Source organism: Phyllostomus discolor, chromosome 6 (assembly GCF_004126475.2).
Source record: "Phyllostomus discolor isolate MPI-MPIP mPhyDis1 chromosome 6, mPhyDis1.pri.v3, whole genome shotgun sequence".
NCBI classification, from domain to species: domain Eukaryota; kingdom Metazoa; phylum Chordata; class Mammalia; order Chiroptera; family Phyllostomidae; genus Phyllostomus; species Phyllostomus discolor.
In genome coordinates this window covers 109,598,624-109,619,228 of record NC_040908.2, presented here as the reverse complement: position 1 = coordinate 109,619,228, position 20,605 = coordinate 109,598,624, and the positions used below count along the sequence as shown (strand labels likewise).

Below are 20,605 nucleotides of genomic sequence, written 5' to 3'. Positions count from 1 at the left end.
ACCAGGTTTCTGTAATCGTCATCTCCATCTGAACTGCTGCTGCAGGACTCAGAGATGAGGGTGCCTTGGGCTGAGCCCACCAAGGGCTAAGAGTCAAGTCTCACCTCCACCACTGACTAGCTGTGTGACCTCAGGCAAATCATAAGACCTCTCGAGCCTTCTTCTCACCTGTCACATGGGGATAAACTACCAATAGCAAAGAGTGATTGTGATGAGTAAATGAAGTCATATATGTGAAAGAGCTTTGGGAACTATAACCCACTAAAAAGTAATAGCAGTAGCTTTAGTTTCACAGTGCTTCCCATGTGCCGCATACTGGGAAACACCCTAAGTCTTGAACCTCCCCTACAAGGTGTGGCAACGGAGATGTGCAGCTCAGAACTCCCTTAAGAGAACCTGCTGAGGAAGGGTAGCTGGTAGACGGCTTTCAGCAACCATATTCTCTCCGTCTCGCTCCCAGCTCATGACTGGGCACAGTGGGTGCTAGGGCGGGCCAGTCCTAGGTGCTAGGGTGCTGAGGCTCCTCTCAGACCATCTTTACTCAGGGACTCCCATTGGCTTGAGACTTTCCCAGGACTGGGTTGCAGATAGCTCTTCTTACTGTCTCCCTCCTGCCTTCTCTCCTTTTACAGATGTCACATCAGTGTCATTGTCTGAAGGCCCCACCCACCCACCAACTACTTCTGCTCCCACCCTTTATTCTTCACAGGTGTTTCTTTCTATACACCTTTCACACCTGTTTCCTGGAGGATGTGAGTGGACACAGAGATAGTTGTGGTTATTTTCCCCATTTTATAACAATGAAACAACAAGACACAGAGAAACTAAATAATCTGCCTGGACCTTAGGCTATAAGTGAAAGAGCAAGGATTCAAACCCAGGCTGCCTGGTTCCAGAGTTCATCAGCTTAACCTCCAAGCTGCTTAGGTGGCTCTATTGCACACCAACCCATATTGACTTATTTTTTCTTAAAGACGCTGCTCTAGATCCATGCTGTCTTGATGGTGCTATAGGCTGTGGTTAGGCAAAGGTGCAGGGGACAGAAAAAAAAATAGGAATATCTGCCTTCCTAGCCCCTCACCCCCAATTCTGGGTCCAACATAATCTGAGGTCAGTTTAATGCTTTCTCCAAGGCACCACAGGACACATTAGAAAGGTGGTGAGTCCTTATCTTCCCTTCTTAACCTCCTCACTGCCTACATTACACATCCTTGAGATTGTTTATGGTCTGCTCTGGCAGGTGTGCACATGTGTGTGTCTGTGTGTCTGGGACTAAAGAATGAGAGTGGGACATATATGGTGCCTACCATTCCCTGTCACTTTCAAAATAACCATCTAAAAGCCACTTAAAGGCAGCAAACATTCAGCCAAGAGCAAACAATAAAGTAAATGGTGGTATACGACTCGATGGACAGCTAGACAGTCATTAAAATTGCTGGATTTTAAGACTCTGCAGTCATATAGACAGACGTTCATGAGATTATTTAAAGTGAAAAAAGCAGTGTGCAAAGTTGCACAGATATCCTAAATTTCTTTCTTTCTTTCTTTTTTTTATTTTGATCATTGTTCAAGTACAGTTTTCTCCCCCTACTCCCATTCCAGCCCACCCACCGAACCCTCCCCCTTCCCCCCCATTACCCCCCACCCCTAGTTTTTGTCCATGTGTCCTCCAAATTTGTTCCTGTAAACCCTACCCATTCCCCCCTGAAATTCCCTCTTCTCTCCCCTCTGGTCACTGTCAGACTATCCCCTATTTCAGTGTCTTTGGTTATATTTTGCTAGTTTTTTTTGTTTTGTTGTTTAGATTCCTGTTAAAGGTGATATCATGTGGTATTTGTCTTTCACTGCCTGGCTTGTTTTGCTTAGCATAATGCTTTCCAGTTCCATCCATGCTGTTGCAAAGGATAGGAGCTCCTTCTTTCTTTCTGCTGCATAGAATTCCATTGTGTAAATGTACCATAGTTTTTTGATCTATTCATTTACTCATGGGCATCTAGGTTGCTTCCAGCACCTAGCTATTGTAAATTGTGCTGCTATGAACATCGGGGTGCAAAGGTTCTTTTGTATTGGTGTTTCAGTGTTCTTAGGAAGATATCCTAAATTTCAATTGTCCAAAACATGCATACACAACAGCCTGGAAAAGCATGCACAGGAATGATGAAAATAGTATAATGCTTGGCATTTGTAGAAAACATTCACTCTTTAGTTCTTATAGAGATGAAACGGTCTGTGTTAACCTGTAAGTTGAAACACTGCCAAGTCACAGACGTGACTGGTGGTGGATCAGGCAGTAAAGAGTGAATTTATCAGTACTGCACATGCAGTTTCTGGGGTGAGTGAAATTCTCCAGTGCTCCTGAAGAATTTTAGGATTTTTCAAAAAGTTTTCAGCATACCTGCATTTAAGATGCAAGGTCAATTATGATGAGGTACCACTGAACTATAAAGGTGACTATACAAAGCTTTAAAAAGTCCTTATATTTATTTATTTTTTAAGATTTTATTTATTTATTTTTAGTGAGGGAAGAGGGGGGAGAGAGAGAGAGAGAGAGAGAGAGAGAGAGAGAGAGAGAGAGAAACATCAATGTGCGGTTGCTGGGGGTTATGGCCTGCAACCCAGGAATGTACCCTGGCTGGGAATCGAACCTGGGACACTTTGGTTCCCAGCCCACGCTCAATCCACTGAGCTACGCCAGCCAGGGCAAAAAGTCCTTATATTTATTTTTATAAGATGTCTTTGTGCCTGAAATACTTCAACACTAAACTCAAAAATATTGGAAAGTTTCTGTTTGGAAATGATACTAAACAATAGCTTCTTGTATTTATATAGAACTTTCAAGTGACTCACTCCTTAATCAAAAGTAATTTGATCCTTTTGTCTTACATATTCTCATTCCCATTTTACAGATGAGGGGGGTGGAGCTCAAGGTTTTCTTTTTTAAAAGGTTTTATTTATTTATTTTTAGAGATTTGGGAAGGGAAGGGAGAGAAACATTGACATGTGAGAGACACATCGACTGGTTGCCTCTCATACACCCACACCTGGGGACCTGGCCCGCAGCCCAGGCATGTGCCCTGACTGGGAATCAAAGGGGAGACCCTTTAGTTTGCAGGCCTGCACTCAACTCACTGAGCCGCACCAGCCAGGGCATCAAGGGTTTAAGTAAATTTCCCAAGCTCACAGAATCAGAAAGCAGCTAAGCTGAAACTAGACTTGCTTCGTCTGGGTCTCATGACAGTGCCCTTTCTGTCCCTCATTTGATGTTGTGGTGACTAGGGAATCTGGCGTGGCTCTTCACCTTCTGCCTGGTCCTCCCAAGAAGGAGTTCAGTAGTGGCTGGGAAGGTCTAGGCTGTCATCCCGCAGACCAGGCTGGGGAACAGTGACAGCCAGAAAGGAGAAAGACCATGTGCACAGCCCCAGAGAGCTGATCTCTGGCAGGAGGGAAAACAGCTTCTCCAAAGCGGCAAAAGGTGGCACTCCCATGGGTGTCTTGGCTTGGCATGGAAGAAGTCCACACTCTGCCCGTGTCCCACTGAGCAGTGTCTCTAAGGAGACTGCCCCAGGGTGCCGAACTGTTAACAGGCCTGGATCCTCTCCTTGCAACTCTCCTCTATCCTGTGCCTCCTCAGATGCTTGTTAAGAAGAGAAGTTTTCAGCAGGTAGTATTGCCAGATGAAATACAGGATGGCCAGTTAGACTTAAATTTTAGCTGGGCAATTTTTTTTTAGTTTAAATATGCCCCAAGTATTGCATGGAATGTATTTATGCTAAAATATGATTAGCTAGTTATCGAACATTTAAATTTAATCACTGTTCTATATTTCTCTTTGCTAAATCTGGTAACCCTATCAAGAGGGGCAGAAAGAATCTTAGAGCTGGCAGGCAGCACACTGAAGAGGAGAGGATGCTGCTGGGCCCGGTGCCCTGCTCAGGACATCCCCCGTGAGCAACCTCAGTGTGGCCTGGCTTTAGAATCAGAAGGGGCTCTGGCTTTGAAACAGGTGGACCTGGGTTGGAATTTAGGCTCTGTCACTTAATGAGCTCTGTGACTTTGGGCAAGGTATTTAACTTCTCCCTGCCTCAATGTTCTTCTGTCAGTTGGGGATGATGATCTCTGCTGTGTAATGCCAGCTCTCCTGGGAGCCGGTGCTCTGCTCACCTGCATCTCCCCAGTGAGTTTGCACACAGCAGGCCCTTAGGAAGTATTTACTGCTGTGAGTTGCATGAATTCTAGAGCTGGGCTAAGGAGATGCTGAATTAAGAACTACGAAGGTCTTAGAAATCCCTTGGTTTAGCTTCCGCCAAATGAGTTTCTGAGGCCCAAGGTTAAGTGAGCTGTCCAAGGTCACAAAGCAAATTTGGTGGAATCAGCAGGGTGGAAAGGACAGGTTCTAGATCAGAGGTCTTCCCAAGTGGGACCAGCTTACTCACCTCCAAGCCTGGTTGCTTCCCCTCTGTTAGACAGTTACCAAGGTTTGGAACTAAATAAGTCTAGAACAGTAGCTTCAGGTTAAGGCCTTTATCCAAGGCAGGTGAGTCAGAACCCACTCCTCTGCTGTGGGAGTTGAATATGCCCTCTGAGGCTGTCTGCACTGTTCTGACTTCCTAAGGTTCTCCTCGGAGATGAAATGTCAAGGAAAAAAAAATGGTTTCCTCCTCTTTCCTCGCCCTATCGCTGAGCACTGGATTTCAGGGAGAAGAGAGACGAACCTTCTAGTCTGGGAAAATATTTATCGTGTACAGCAACAGGCACCCGATGTCACTCAGAGTGCCTCAGGGGGTCTGGGGAGGTCGTGGCATTGGTTCACACTGCAGACACAGTTCAGTGTGCCCCTCAGGGTGGCAGTTATGACAACCACACATTTCTTTGGAAGCTCAGTTGAGCCCAAGGGTGAGAGACCCAGATCCTGGGGAGGGCACCCTCACTGGTCACCTATGTACCGGGAGTGTGCACCTGCTTCTGCTGGCACCATGTGGTCAATGCTGATGATTTATTGGCGACAAAAGGACAACCTCAAGAGGTGAGGAAACCCTTCCACACCCAGCTGAGATGGCGATCCTTGCTTTCTCAGTGATTCCGGAACACCCAAAGCACTGCTCACCAGGCTCTGCTGATTGTCTGCTCCTCGGGTTTTCTCCCCGCTGGCTGACACGACCTGACTCCCCCCCCCGCTCCCACCCCCCCCATCAGTTGATTCCACAGATTCACTTAGCATCTCGGGAGGTGAATCCCCCAAGGCTCAAGACTTCTGCCAGGAGAAGCCCTCCAGGGCTCAGGGGCCATTTTAAAGCCACACCTCTAAGTTGCCCTGCAGAATACTTAGCATGGAGTGAGTGGGATGAGCACTGGGTGTTGACTAAGACCTGGGGGAAGCCGTTTCCGCTCTGGGACCCTGCTTCCCATGTGAGGTGAAGGGGGTTGAACTAGAAGTATGTCAGGTATCTTCTCACATGGGCAGTGTGTGGCTCTGCCGTGTGGATGCAACAAAATGCACACACCCACGCCTGGCCGGGGAGCTGAGAGCAGGCGCACTGCCTAGCTGGAAGGGGCTCCTTCCCTGCCCCTTTGGGCTGTAGTTGTGGAGTGTCTCTTCATGGGGTCACTGCCTCCCATTATTTGTTTTCCCAAACCTCCTTTGTGTGTCAGGTAGAAGTGACTCAGAGTTTCAGGGCCTCAGGCCGCAGATGCTTTCTTTCAGCAGGAAGCCTGGGGGATGTTTTCTGTGGCTCGAAGCTCCTGTTGCCCCAAGAGTTTTCACAGAGACATTCACACAGGTGGCCTAGCAGTTCTGACACTAAGAACCGTCACCACAGCACCCTCCCTGCAGCGACACGGGAGATGGAGGTTGCATGGCTGTCCTATTGCTCTGGCAGGCTCTGAGGGGGAGATGTGCCCCAACACTTCGAGGGGAAAAATAATTTTTTAAAAAAGAACCATAGTGAGCGAGGTCACACAGTGAATCCATTTGAAAAGAGGTAAATCACTGTCTTCCCAGCATTAGCCGCTTCGTGACTTTGGATTTTTGTGTCCTGAGTTTCTTGAAGAGGGTCTGATGGGGGTTCGCCTTTCTTTGAAGTGGGGGGACCATGGAAGTAGCATCAGTACATCCGGATTTGATCCCGATGATGTGAAACACCTACTCTTTCAGTCTTTTTTTACCTAGTCTGTAACACAAACCCTGGACCTCTTAGGGCAATGTGCCATGGAGGACGAGGCAGCTCTGCAGCCAGGGAGACCTGGGCTTAAATCCCAGCACTGACACTTAGAGCTGTGAGACCTGAAGTAAGCAGCTAATACATTACAGTCTCAGTTCTCTCATCTATAGAATGGGGAGAACAATGCCCCCAATAGCTTTTGTGAGAATTAAGTGAGATGAAACTATATAATCCCTAGAACTGCACCTGGCACGTTGTAGGGGCTGGTATGGGTCTTAGAGGCCCCAGGTGAGAACTGCTTTCTCTGCCTCTCACGATGCTGTAAAGGCACCTCAGGCTGTGCTCCCACTCTCAGTGGGGGATTCTCTGGCCCTTCCTAACAGGAGGGAGCAGGCTGGTGGAAGCCTCCTCCTTCCACAACCAGGGTGGAGAGGCGATTCAGAGGCTTGAAGCCGCAGGGGAGAAGCAGACACTCTGAGTAGATGTAACACATTAGCCATTAAGATGATCCATTAGGTGCCGGCACTGAAACACTGACAGCCTGCCACCCACGCCTGCCTCTCATTCATCTCCCTCCTGCCTAGCAGAGTGCCTGATACCCACTAAACACTCAATCAATAAATTTAATAGATAAATAAGTTTCAGTGTCGATAAATAAGTTTAACTTGTTAAATAAATAAAGAGAAAGTGTTCACAAAATAATCTTCGTTGAAAAAATTAGAATAAAATCATGGGCACGTAACCAGGTAATAAGTATGTCTCTGTGTGTGCACAGACAGATACTAGAAGAGAACACAAATGTAGCATCGTGGGAGAAATGCCACTTCCTTTTTTAAAATAAAGATTTAAAAAGATGCTTTAAAGCTACTTTGGTAACAAAAATTCTAGAAATCGAGAAATGACCTTTAGTTATGAAGCAACAGGAACCCGGGCAGATGGTGCGGTGTGGGGTAGGGTCCCAGCCCTGCCACTTCTAGCTGGTCTCCCCTGGGCCTCAGCCTCCTCACCTGTCACAGAGGGGACCAACGGATGCTGTTCCCACAGGGTTATTGTCAGGGTTCAGCAGGGTGATCTGCATAAAGGGCACGGCCACGATTACTCATGGTTTCCTGCCATCTTTCCTGGTTAGTTTGTTACAAGTTGGGGCCAGCCCTAAACTTCAGCACATCATTGCTGGGTGTTGGACCTTCCATGACAAAGGAAGGACTTAATGCACCTGCTAGAGGCAACCAGTACTCTTCCAGGGGAAGCAGTGGTCTCAGAATCAAACTCAAGCCGTCCCATTTCTTGCCGAGAGCTAGCTTTTAGGAGACAAAGAGAATGAAGGTCTCAATGAAATCCAGCTGGAGTCTCACTGAACTCCAACCCACAGCAGGAGGTTGCAGATGGGAATAATAACTAAAACAAAGTTTGCTACATGCACCGACGGCTCGAAACGTCTTCTCTGTGGTGGAGGGACAATTTTAGTTAAACCCAGGCATGTGGCTATGGGGAGGGAATCACCATGTGACGCCAGCCTTGAAGACTGTTGTTGACAAGCCACTCGAAGTCTTGTGCCACCATCCAGCCTCCTGTCTCCCAGGCTGGCGGGAAGCATATGGAAAGAGCTTTAGGGGTAGAAGAACACGCAGAAACTTCTGGCCCCGTTCCTCATTGTAGCGGAAGGGGATCAAGTCTAGACTGGAGCAGGGACTCACCTAGCTGTTAGGTACTGAGCCCAGCACCCCTTCTTCTGGTCAGTGCCTCTCCCCCTCCCCTGTTCCACCTCCCGTCTCCACAATTTCCCAGCTCTGAAGCAGGGTCTGCCCTGCTGTCCTCTCTCATCTGATCGTATCTGTGGATGAAGCCCGAGGAGGCATCATTCCTCCCTGGGGGCTGCAGTGCTCATTCCATTTGGAAGCAGGGATGTGTGGTGTCTAGGGAGGAGGCAGTGGCAAGTTTTCTGGAGAGAGGTCACTGCAGAATGCATATGACTTTTTGACAGTATGAATTAAGAATCTAAAAATGATCATTTCCTTTGCCTCAATATTTCCATTTCTCGGAGTTTATCATTAGGAAATCATCATGATCTGCAGAAATGGGCGTCAGAGTGCAACAGCACCAGCAGGAGTGCTGGGAGCCACCTAAGTGTCCTACAGCGGAGGGTTTCTGATGTCAGTTACCGTGTGGCTGGCAGCTGTTAAAATGACGTTGTGGAAGAATGGCTAACGCCCTGTGAGGAAACTGACAACATACATCACATCGGAAAACAGCAGGACATAAAACTGTATATGCCATAAAAACCCAATTTTGTTTTCATAAATGCTTTGGGGAGAAATGGTTGGAAGGAAATATACCAAAAGTAAACAGGGATTGGTGTTGGTTGTGTGATTGATATTTTGTTTTAAAACTTCTTTAGATTTTCTCAATCTTAAAAACATGAACATGCACTTGTTTTAAACTCAGAGATAAATGTCATTAAGAAGGCCCTGTTGGATGTTTTTCATGTTCTCTGATGCAGGGCCTCAGAGCTGGGACCAGCAGCATGCATGGAGCCTGTGTTCCAGGGAGGTGGCCCTCAGAGCAGATACACTCCTGGCTGAAGCTGCAGCTGTTTAGATCGCAAACCACCTGGAATCCTATAGGTGGATCTCCTGCAGCTTGGGCCAGTTCCTCTCCCTGGGGCTGTGGGACGCTCAGTTGCCTCGTCCACACCTGTCAGCCCCTGGCCCTGGGGCTTTGAGTGTTACTCCTTTCACTGAGGCAGCTGGTCTCTAAAATGCCGGGAAAAACAACAGCCCTGCAGCCACTTTCATCAGTGGCCCTCTGCACTAGTGGGCTGGAGAGAACCCTCGAGGGAAAGGGAAGCTGCCTGGAGTCCTGGAACAAGGAAGCAGAGAAAGCTGGAGCAGGGATCACTGTGGAAGCCTCAGGAGGTAGAGGGGCAAGGAGACCCAGCAGTGGCTGAGGGAAGAGACAGGTGTGGGGAGGGTGGGGTGGGGTGGGCAAGCAGGGAGGAGAAACTGCTTCTACTCTACAGCTGTGCAGAGACAGTGCCCTGGAGAAGGGGACCCAGCAAAGCAATGGCCTGATGCTTTGTAGATGCAATTGCCCCACAAAAGTGCCCCCCACCACATCCCAGATGCCACCATCTGGCCCCACAGCCACCACCTGGAGCAGGCACGTGCATTACCTCGTTGTTGGTGCCGACGTCCAGCAGGACAGGGAGGCACTGCTGCGGGTTGACCCCTCCGCACGCGGTGTACAGGGCCAGCTTGCCCACAGGGATGCCCATGCCATAGCAGCCCAGGTCTCCCAGGCCCAGGATGCGCTCCCCATCAGTCACCACCACGGCCTGAAAAACAGAGCAGGATGCTGTCAGTCACGAATGGCACCTCCCGTGACAGGGCCAGTCTAAACAGCTCTGGCACGTCAGGCTGACACCTGGATGCCCACTGCCTCTGCTGGGGAGTGGAACTGCACATCTGGGATGACGCAGCCGAAGGATTTGTTCAGCTGCAGGTGGCCAGGCCTTCTCCCACCCCTCCACTTTCTGGCAGGCTGGTGAGAAAGCCCATTGAGGTGAGATGACAGAAAGACACCTGTCTTGCATTCAGAGGTCGAGGTGGGGGCTACAGAAACAGCTGGAGGGAAAACACACCTAGTCAGTCTCCCTCAGAGAAACCAGGCAGACACTCCCAGCTTGAGACTGGGGGGCATGGAGGGCAGGACGCGAGCAAAGGAGATAATGAGAAACGAATGTGTGTGCTCCTGCTGCAACCCTGGCGTGTAGAGACCCTGCTCCCGGGCCTGCGCCTGAGTATAATAAACCCAGTGTGCAAAGGACAGCGCCCCTGTGGCGTCTGCTGGGGCCACTATGTCACATAAAACCAGCAGGGCTCTCAGTCTGTCCTGGGATTACCCTTGTGTTTTGGCAAAAAAAAAACCCCACAAAAACTCGCCAAGAGCATCCTAGATAATAGACATAATGCTAGTTCAAGGCTTACCTACTGTGAGTTAACAGATGCTGATTAAGCTGATGGTGATGTTAGAAATAATTATATTATGAGGATGGATATTCATTCATTCAGTTCTTTAATACACCTTGCTGAAGCACCTACTTTGCATAGACACTGTGCCAGATCCTGCGGGGGTGGGGGGGGGTGGGGAGGAGCTTCAGTTTGCTCATCTGTAAATATAAGTGTGCATGAGCCCAGCCCTTAAAGAACTAAGGTGCCAAAGAGAGATGGAACATGTATATTTATAATTATGATTCTGGGAGGAAAGTGTGAGTGAAGCAGAGCAGGACAGGGTGACAGACTGAGAGAAGGGAAAGCTGCTCCAAGGATGAGGGGACATGCACACCCGACACTGGACAGGTGGAGACTGAGCTGGTTCATTAGCGGTGTGGCTGGGAGAAAGGCATTTGATGCAAAAGGAAACTAAGGTCCACCATAGAGATGGGGGGATAGAGGCTGTGTGTGGGGGGAGGGGGTGCGAGGCATGAAAAAAAGAATGCAAAGTCAATCAAGAATCAAACTGTGAAGAGCCTTGAATGCCAGGCCAAGGAGAGCTCTTCCTGGCGACAATGAAGTTGTTTATAGGTCACCCCACCCCTGCCTGCTCACTGTTATGAGGTCCCTCCATCCCTAGATGAGTTAAGTTTAAGAGGCCACCTGTCCCTTCATTGGAAATGGTTTGGGGCCAGCTGCAGGAACAGTGCTGAGCTACAGATGTCCTGGTTGGCCCCAGGCATGATGCCCATAGGCACCGTGGGGGCCAGTTCAGTCCACGAAGGTACAGTGCTGGGCACTGGGGATGAACAGATGAAGGCCCATCCTTGCCCTATAAGAGCGTACAGTCCAGCACCCAAAGTGTCCATGGCATCTGCTCACTTCTCTCTCTTTCCAGGGGCGAGCACACACAAGGGCTCTGCTGCCTTTTGATAGAAATAGGTATAGAGATTCTTTAAAAACACTCTTCAGCTTCTGCAAGGGGGTCTCTGGAGAGTGCAAACCTACAAAGATGACCACCCCCTTAGACTGGTCTGCTGCCTCTATGGAGAGCGCTCACAACCCCCAAGCTACCTGATCCTTCCTGGCCCTGGCAAGTAGGCAGGTCTGAGATTATTATCCGCATTTCATGGATGAGCAAACTGAAGCTCTTAGACCTTCATATTCTGTACAGGATTAAGAATCAGCCACGTGCCAGGCACTGGACTTGATGTTTCCTTGTCAGTTATCTTAGAAAGATATCTAACCTTGCGAGGCTTGCCAAGGTCACCTTGCTGGTGTATCTGGCCGGTTGGGACTTGAATCAGGCTTTGGGTTCCTGCCTCAGGGCTCCTCTACCACCCCACTGGGTGGGGTTAAAGCCCCTGTGCTCTCGGCACAGTTCTGCCTGCCCTAGCGCCACCCTCTCGGCAGCCTGCCTCTGACCTCCTCCTGGCGGCTCTCTGGTGGAACCTGTACCCTCCCGCTGCCCCTCGGGGCCCACACTCTGGTCATTTCTCTATCGTCTCTCCTAGAAGGTTGAAGCTTTCTTGCTCTGGTTCCCATTCCTTTACACTTACTTTCTGCTGAGGGCCAGTGAATGACAAGGAGTTACATCCTACTACTCATGGTGTTAACTCTACAACTCTGGGGTTTCTCACAATGGTAACAGGGCCACAGTGACACCCTCCCAGGCTGGGATGTCCCAGGACACTCTACTGCATCCCACTTCCTCTGAGGGACTGTCTCACCTCCACCTGTCGTCCACTCTTAATCCTACTGAGCTAATGGTTACATTATTGCAACAGCTTCACAACCAGACCCTCATATATCTTCCAATCTCTGCTGCCAACCAATGTCAGAGTCATTGTCTCAGAAATCTACTTTCTTTTTTAAAAGTATTTAGTATTTTTTAAAATATATTTTTTAAAATTTTATCTATTTATTTTTAGAGAGGGAAGGGAGAGAGAAAGAGAGAGAGAAACATCAATGTGTGGTTGCTGGGGACCATGGCCTGCAACCCAGGCACGTGCCCTGACTGGGAATCGAACCTGCGATGCCTGGTTTACAGCCCGAGTTCAATCCACTGAGCTATGCCAGCCAGGGCAGAAGTCCACTTTCATTATGCCATGCCCAGTCTCAAAGACCTTTAGTGTCTTCTAGCTGTCCTTAAAATAGAGTTCACCTGGCTGGCATAGCTCAGTGGATTGAGTGTGGGCTGCGAACCAAAGTGTCGCAGGTTCGGTTCCCAGTCAGGGCACATGCCTGGGTTGCAGGCCATGGCCCCCAGCAACCGCACATTGATGTCTCTCTCTCTCTCTCTCTTTCTCCCTCCCTTCCCTCTCTAAAAATAAATAAATAATACCTTAAAAATAGAGTTCAAAATGCTTACCTGGTTAATGACTTGAACCCAGCGTACCTTCTGAAACATATCTCCTGCTATTCATCTGCACACAATTGCCTACTCCAGCCAAACCGGCCCCCTCACTCCTGCCAGGCACACTCTGAATTCATCAATAATCTATTACCTCTCAGCTTCCATATTCCCTAGAAGGCCCTGCTCGTCCTCCATAGCAGTGCAAATCCTGCCCGTTGCAAGTGAATGTGATACCTCCCAGCACTTATTATGGCTGCCACACAGCAGGCCTGCTCACCCTGCCTGCCTGCCTCCCACGGACATTTACCAAGTGCTCACTGCTTGCCAAGCCCCACATCTGCTACTCAAGCATTAGATGGTGATAGTATCTGGGTTCTTATTTAACATTTTTATAATGCAGATTTTATCGCACCAAATAGCCTAAAGGTTAGTGGCAGGGTTTGGGAATCTTATAACCAGTATTAGAACCCAGGCCCCTTGATGCTTTGACGTATGTAATCTTGGGTCAACCGGTAACTTCTCTGAGTTTCAGTTTTCCATGAAGTGGGAATAATAATAATAATAATAATACCTAACTCATTAGGTTGCTGAAAAGATGAAATGAATTAATATATGCCTTGTTTTAACTGGGTGTCTTGTAGATAGTAAATGATGAGTGAATGGTAGTGCTCTTAGTGTTATAATATTGATTATTGAGGCAAAGATTATATATTAGAATTTTTAGTGGTTTCATCTCTCTCTAGTTTAGTATTACCACAGAAAAACCATGCAATAATGACTTGTTAAATGAGTAAATGAAAGTGAAACAAAGGGGAGACCTTGGCAAATGTGGCTTCGAGGAAGTCTGGCCACATGAAGCTCAACGGGGTTCCACCCTTGACACCTTCATCCATCCCAGTGCCTTCCACTGCCGTCCCTAAGCGGATGCTCACAGCTCACAACAGTCTGCCGGACACTGACGCTCGGATGTCTGGCAGGCCTTCCCAACTCCCCAAATCCTTAACCAGGCGAGCTCGCTTTTCCATTTTACGCCTTTAAAACCTTTTACTTCTGCTCTTTTTCTTCCTCTCTTACCTCCTACTCCCAGTCTGCTTTGACTCCCCTCTGTCATCAGTTCACCATGGCAAACTGGTCACCAAGTTCTGCTGGCTGACCTGCTCTCTGTTTTTCCCCCCTGGTCCATGACCTTCAATCACACCTCTGCTGCCCCAGATCAGCCCATCCCTCTCTCACCTGACCCCTGCCGCGGTCTCCTGACGGGTCTCTGTGCCTTTCGATTCTCCCTATGCCATTGCATCTTATTTTGACAAAGCACACCCAGGTTTGTCACTTTCCTGCCCCCCAACCTCCAGTGGCTTCTGATGTCTCTAAAATAAAACTTAAACATCTTAGACTGGCATTTAAGGCTTTCCATGGTCCACTCCCAACCTGCTCTTTGAGTTTCCCCTTTTACCCACTCCATGCTTCATCCACGCTGAAATATTTTCAACCTATTATAAGGTTTGTACTTTCTCGACCACATGCCATTTGCACTCAAGTCCTGTATCTCCTACCACCCAAATCCCACCATCCTTTCGTGTTTCAAGGAATAGTTCAAAAGGCACCTCCTGCCATGAAGCTTCCCTTCTAGAAGTTATCATTCCCTCCTCTGAATTCTCATAGCATTTTCCTCTCCCACGGCACCAATTGCTTTCTTATAGTTGCTTCCTTGTCTTTCGTAGTAGCTCTAAGCTCTTTGGGGCAAGTGACAAGTTTTGTCATCTTTGATTCTGCAGCACTTAGCTTGCTTCCTGCAGTGTGATAGGAACTCAGTACATGGTGGACAGTGCGATAGATCCACCAGAGACAGCAAAGGATCTTCTCCATGGGACTGAGTTCAAACCTGGTGGAGATGAAAAAAGTTCACAGAGAAAGGCCATTCCAGCTTCAGAGCCTCCTCGTGGGCTCGGTTGTGTCTTCCTTGACACCTCACTCCATCTACCTTCTCCCTCTTCTCTATCCTTCCCCTGTCTTTTCTAGAGGTGTGAACCCCACAAGTACTTCCTAATATGCCAATTTTCCATCTCAAACTGTTTCCCAGGAAATCCAATTTCTGACGCTGAGTAGAGTGGGGTTTAACACACAGCGAGCCCAAGCATGACAGGGAGGCACTAGAGACTTGCATCTGGTCCAAGTTTAAATGCCTAAGTGGCTGGTGCCCAGTGGCAGAGGATGCTCCCTTGGTTCCACTGACCAGCCGCCACTCAGCACCTCCTTCCCAAAGCTGTTGGGACGAGGAGGAGAGAGAGATTTAGGGGCTTGGGAAAACTGTTGGGGAGGAGGGCTGTTCTCAGCTGAGCTTTCCTCCCGGCTCAGGCAATGGCCACTGTGGGAAAGAGTCAGAAAAGCAGTTCTCACCGGCTCCCCACTCTGTGATTTATGCTGGACAGCTCTGGGTGGCCTGGCCCGCCCCTCCTCCCTGAACAAGAGGGGCCCACAAAACTTCATGTCCCCCAGCCCTGGGCTGTGGCCTCATTTCCCTCACAGCCTCCTTCTCTTATGTCTCAGTTTGCAGCTCTGCTTTCTGGCTGGGAAGCCACCAAAAGTCATCTTTTATCTTCCAAGTTGATTCAGAAGCTCCTCCGAACCACCCCTTCCTCCAGCCAAATTGCCAAGGACATCAGGGTCCAAAGATAGTTGTGCCTTGAAAACCTCGGCTCTGCAGCTGGGCCCGGGCGGCACGGCAGCGACAGTTATTCATAGGTGACTGTGGGCAAATCCGCCTGCTCCTCTGAGCACAGACACACCTAGCTACTCCTTCAGACCCACCTCATAGGTTTCAGAAGCACTCCTTACTCTGCTCTTATCACAGTGACTGTGAGAATTAGTGAAATACTGAAGGTGAAGTCAGCATCAGCTCAAAAGTGACAGGGTAATGAAAGGGATAATGAACCTAAGTAAGAGAAACCTTCCTCTCCTCTTTTGGAGACAACTGGAGAAAACACACCAGTAAACAAGAAAGACCGCAGCTTGGAACATTCTAAGCCTTTGAAAGAGCAGCTCTGGGGTGAGGAGGAAAGGCCCTCCAGTAAACGACTGGTGGCCAGGGCAGGGTGGGGACTGGGGTGACTAGGAGCAGCCTAATCAGCTCTAATTAACTTCTTCACGTGCCAAACTATAGGCCTAACATTCAGAGTTACTTCTTTTTCCAAGGAGGCAAGATATCTAAGTGTTTTGTTTTTAAATGGAGTCTCCTGATTTTACAATGTTGTCTACAAGTTCAACATTTCAAAACCACTGGGGATCACATCAAACATGTCTAGTGGCCAACTTGGATGGCGTCCACTTGTGGCCTATGATCCCCTGGCAAGGGAGCCCAGTCCATGCTGTCTTTCGGCCTCCACGGTCTCTTCCCTGAGCTGCTGTGTGTGCCACAGCCACCTCTTCCTCCTCCAGCAGTGACACCATCCATTCAAGTGTCCTTCAGTCTTGCACAGACTTTATTGCAGTTAATCCTCACAACAGAAAAACAAAGATCAGAGACGCTGTCTGCACACACAGCAGACAAATGGCACCTCAGGCATGTACTCAGCCACTCCAGGGTGCTGCAGGGCCAGTGGTCAGCCAGTTGTCCCATCTGTTCCCTGTTCCCAGGCTCCTGTCTCTGGCAGCATAGACACAGTCTACGGTAGTTGTTTCCAGATAATGCTCTCTAACTAGATATTGAGCTCCCGGGGTTGGTCTGTACACCTTATTCCCAAACCCCTTGGGAGCTCCTACAGAATGGATATTTACTAAATGGTCATCGACTACCAGTGCATTAGATGCCCTGGCCCTGGTCTACTCATTAACTTCCCTTTCCTTAGAGGCTCTGGGCGTCTCTCAGTATTTGAGGCCTGCTTGAGTCCCCGCTCTTCCAAAGTGGCCCGAAGCCCTTTTCTCTTCCTCTAAAATCACATCAGTTGCTGTTTCCATCTCTCTAGCAATTAGCACTCAGAACTTAGAAGGTTCTTGAAATATGTTTGTTGAAGCCAACAGATAGCAGTGAAGGTTCTATTTTGGATTTATATCTTGATTTCTGAACTGGAGTGAATTAACCTGGGGTCAGAGGCTGTGTTTTTCTCGTTCTGCCTTCCTCACAGCAGGGCCCGGGGTGTAGTCCTGTAATGTGTGTGCTGGAGCCTGAAACTGAGCCCATGAGCCCCTGGACAAATCCCTATCCCAACCTGGAGGAAGGAGTACCTTTTTCTTACTGGTTAAGGGGAGGTGTCTTTGTGTCATTCTTTCTAATTCCTTTAACTTGCACAAAGGCGTTGCATGTGGTGGTAGAGACCGTACCCTTCCATTCCTGGCACAGTGCCTGGTTCATGAAAGATGCCCATCAAATTCATCAACTGAGTTCATTCACTTCAGCAAGCATCTACTGAGTGCCTGCTATGCACAAGGTTTACCACAGGAAGTGTCCAGGAAGGTAGAAAGATTTGTTTTCGGGACCTCAGCAGCATGTCCCCGCAGGGCAGGCTGGAATTAACTTCCCATTGAGTGAGCTTAGTGTCCTCAAGGTTTCATTAGAGATTCACTCTAGGCACGCCCTGGAACCTTGCTTCTTCTGGGACTGGGACCAAAACCTTCAGGGCCAAGGCCTGCGTGTAACTGGAGTCGAAGCAGATACGCAGGAAGGAGGAGCACAGGGTGAAATCACAGCCAGACGGAGACGGATGAAATCAGCTCTTCATGGGGGTTGGGACTGAAGTCCAAGGTCTTGTCCTACCTGCTCTGGTTGTGAATGCCACCATCCCCCAAGAGGGCCAAAGTGAGGTAAGGAGAGAGAAGCTGTACATGGGGCCTGGTGGAGAGAGGTGGGGCAGCTCAGGGAACTGGCAGGGACAGAGGGCGGGAGGCCCTGGCGAGGAAACTGTGGACTTTCCCAGCTTCCCAGTCAGGGCGGGATGGTGCCAGCATTGGAGAGCATACAGGGCTCATTCGGTCAGCCCCAGCCCCTCTCCAGCTGGTGTGCCGGAAACGCCCTCACCAAGCGGCCAACAGATGCTTTGCATTTTTGCTTCACCCATTTTGTTGGTAAAAGTGACAATGATCTTAGATGCCAGAGCCCTTCAAACTCTTCCATAGATGTCCCTCCAGCAGGAGGAGATCTGGGGATGGAACCAGAGGCTAACAAGTTTCTACAAAGCCGTGTTTCACATTTTAAAATTAGCACAAATTTTGCATTCCATTTATTACATAAATTTTTCATTCTGTTTAGCATCTACATTTTTTGAGTAAAGTTGACATTCCAGGAAGAAGTGCCAGGCTATGTTGCCACTTTGCACAGACATCCTCCCACTCCCTCTGCCTGCCGACTGCTGCCTACAACCAGACATGAAGTTTTGCTCATCGTAAGCTTTTTCTTTTCTTGCAGAATGTCCCCACCCTGCATCCTACTCTCTCCGATGCCTAACTGTCCAAAATGTACTCCTCAATTCTGTCACCTCTCCCACAAAGTCTTCCTAGATTCCCCTCAAGTTAAAAGTAATCTCTGCCTCATCGAACACCGCCAGCTCCTTCTGTGTGTCTTGGTTACCTCTAATCAAGTTCCACCTTGTGTTTTTGTGTCTCTATTTTATTTTCCTCATGAAAGGTCAGCTACTTGAGAAGAGGATCTGTGTCTGATTTTCTCCTGTATCCACTGTGACACTGGTAGTGTGTATTTACTAGGTACTCCATACATGCTGAACATATCTTCAGACTATTGTTACTACTGTTATTATTACTAATTATAATGTATTAATAGTAACCCATTAAAATAATGATAAAGGACAATTTCACATGGGTGCCTGGTTAATGTGAACCTCTGCTCTGTGGTGCATTCATGCTTGGCTGTGCCAGGTCCATGGTCTGGGCCTGGGATAGGAGTGCCGTGTTTTGCCTTCAGTGTTGCAAATGGCTCATGTTGTAGCTGGGAATGACTCTGGTCCAGGCTGAAAGGCTTCACCCAACAATAGAGCAACCACAGAGAAAACAGGATCATACCTTAATATTGTCTTCTGGCCAAGAGTTCAGCATTGTTGCAATGTGCCCCTTGTCGTGAATGGTGATGAACAGCCCACTAGGAGAAACAAAACAGACACACAGAGAAACCAGGCAGTCAGAGCGGGAGCAGAGCAAAGACCACAAGTACTGTGTATCACTGGATTTTGCCTATAGGTCTGGGCAAGGAAGGTCCCTGCCGAAAGCCCCAACTGCTTAGAGGGCTCTGCTCTGGTCCTCTTCCAATTTCTTCCCTCTGCAGGGCAAGGAGTCTGTAGGGCCGAGGGATGTGCACACTGGAGCCCACACCCACTGGAGCCCGTGCTCACTGGAGCCTACTTCCTCTTGTCCTCCCTCTAGAGCAGGAACGCAGGACCCTGGAATTCTGGGCCCCACTGCTGCTTTCAGGGACTGTGTTGGGCTCTTCTCTGGGTCCTTCCTTCCAAATACAGACCACACTCCAGTGGAGTGACAGGCCCGGGCACCAACTCTGCCTGAGTATCAACTCACAGATAACTCTTATTTCTGCACACTCTTTTTTCATTTCAGAGAATAAGTTCTTTATATATAATGAACGTGTACATAGTCTTATAGCTCCAAAGAGAGAAAAAAAAAGGATCCCAAATTAGAGCTTCATGGTAGGAAACACACAGCAGCTAAGAGGGATGGCAGAATGTAATGACATAAAAACCAAACAGGAAGGCAAAAACAAAATGCAAGTTGGTTCCCTGATGGGAACTCGGACATGTGGGCTGGGGAGTCCAGGCCCAAGTTCATGAGGTCCCTTGCAGTGGGGGATGGTGCTGGGGATAGGAAGAGGGGTGGGCTGCAGGCTATGAGCCCACTTTCTCTGTACCACTGGAGTCTGAGAATCCTAAATCAAACTTGGCCTTCCAGACCATCATGCAGGTGTGTTTGTAAAGGCAGGAGGCTGGAACATTTTACTTAACAATTTAATTTCTGATTTGGAACTTTTAATGTTTAGATCATGAATGTGGACCTGTCTTCCACCTTGACATGAGGGGTGAGAAACCTCTGTCCCTGGGAGGGCGGAGCAGTGCAGAGGATGGCAAGTAGTCTGTGCCTTTTGAAGGCACTTCAAACCTGACATGTTCAAAACCAAATTTATGACCTAATCTTCTACCGTTATGACTCAAAGATGAGATGAAATGGAGAGCAAAGACAAACCTGATTCTATTCCCTTTCCCAGTAAATGATATCCCCACACATCTAGTTTGATAATCCCAATTCCCTGGAGTCATCCTTGACGCTTTACTCTCCCCTTCTACAAACCATTGCCAAGTCCCTCAATTCTACTTCTTAAATAGCTCCTGGTTCATACACTTCTTTCATTCATTCATAACACCACCTCCCTGGTCCAACCTCCCGATATCCCCTCCTTAAAGTACCATGATAACTTTGTGACACCCCCTCTTGTCTCTCTCCAGTCTATTTTCTGTACAGTAGAAAGATCGATGTTCTTGAAATCAGTCTTACCGTGTTATCCCTTACTTGTGCTAAACATCCGTCACATCTTTTCATGGCTCTTGGAATAAATCCCAAAGTCCTTGACATGGCCTACCTACAAGGTGCTGTGTGGTCTCCGTGGAGCAAGGAGTCTGTGGGGCCTAGGGATGTGCCCTCTGGAGCCCGTGCTCACCAGAGCCTGGCCCTAGTCGGCTTCTTCACTTCGTCCTTGCTTCATTCTCAGTCACTCTCCAGTCATCAGCCGTACTGGCCTTCTCCCCATTCTTCCCTGTGTCATGAGTTTCTTGCCCCAGGGCCTGTTCACATACAGTTCCCTGCCTTTCCTCACTCTTGTTTGGTTATTTCCTATTCATCCTTCTGTTGACTTAGACCTAAAGCTCCTTGTTACATGTTCTCAAAGTACCCCTTCCCTACATAAACAAACTTACTACATTCATTTGTGTGACTGTTTGGTTGACCCTCCCCCACCCCCGCCCCCCGCCGTTACACTGTAAGCCTCATCTGGGCAAGGTCTACGTTTATTCTGTTGCTGTTGTTATTCACCACTGAATGGCCAGCCTTAGTCCATAACAGATGTTCAGCACCTAATTTTTCAATAAGTGGAC

General features: G+C 48.5%; 1 protein-coding gene across 3 annotated transcripts in view; it reads right to left on the bottom strand.

The window, feature by feature from the left end:
- ME3 (malic enzyme 3) overlaps positions 1-20,605 on the bottom strand; it is a 194,969-nt gene that overhangs the window by 53,209 nt on the left and 121,155 nt on the right. For all 3 annotated transcript variants that reach the window (XM_036028708.1, XM_028516577.2, XM_036028709.1), the window contains 2 exons: positions 18,516-18,591; positions 9,331-9,492 (listed from right to left, as the gene is read on the bottom strand). In XM_036028708.1, coding sequence (XP_035884601.1) covers positions 9,331-9,492; positions 18,516-18,591 — 238 coding nt within the window. The remainder of the gene's footprint in view (positions 1-9,330; positions 9,493-18,515; positions 18,592-20,605) is intronic.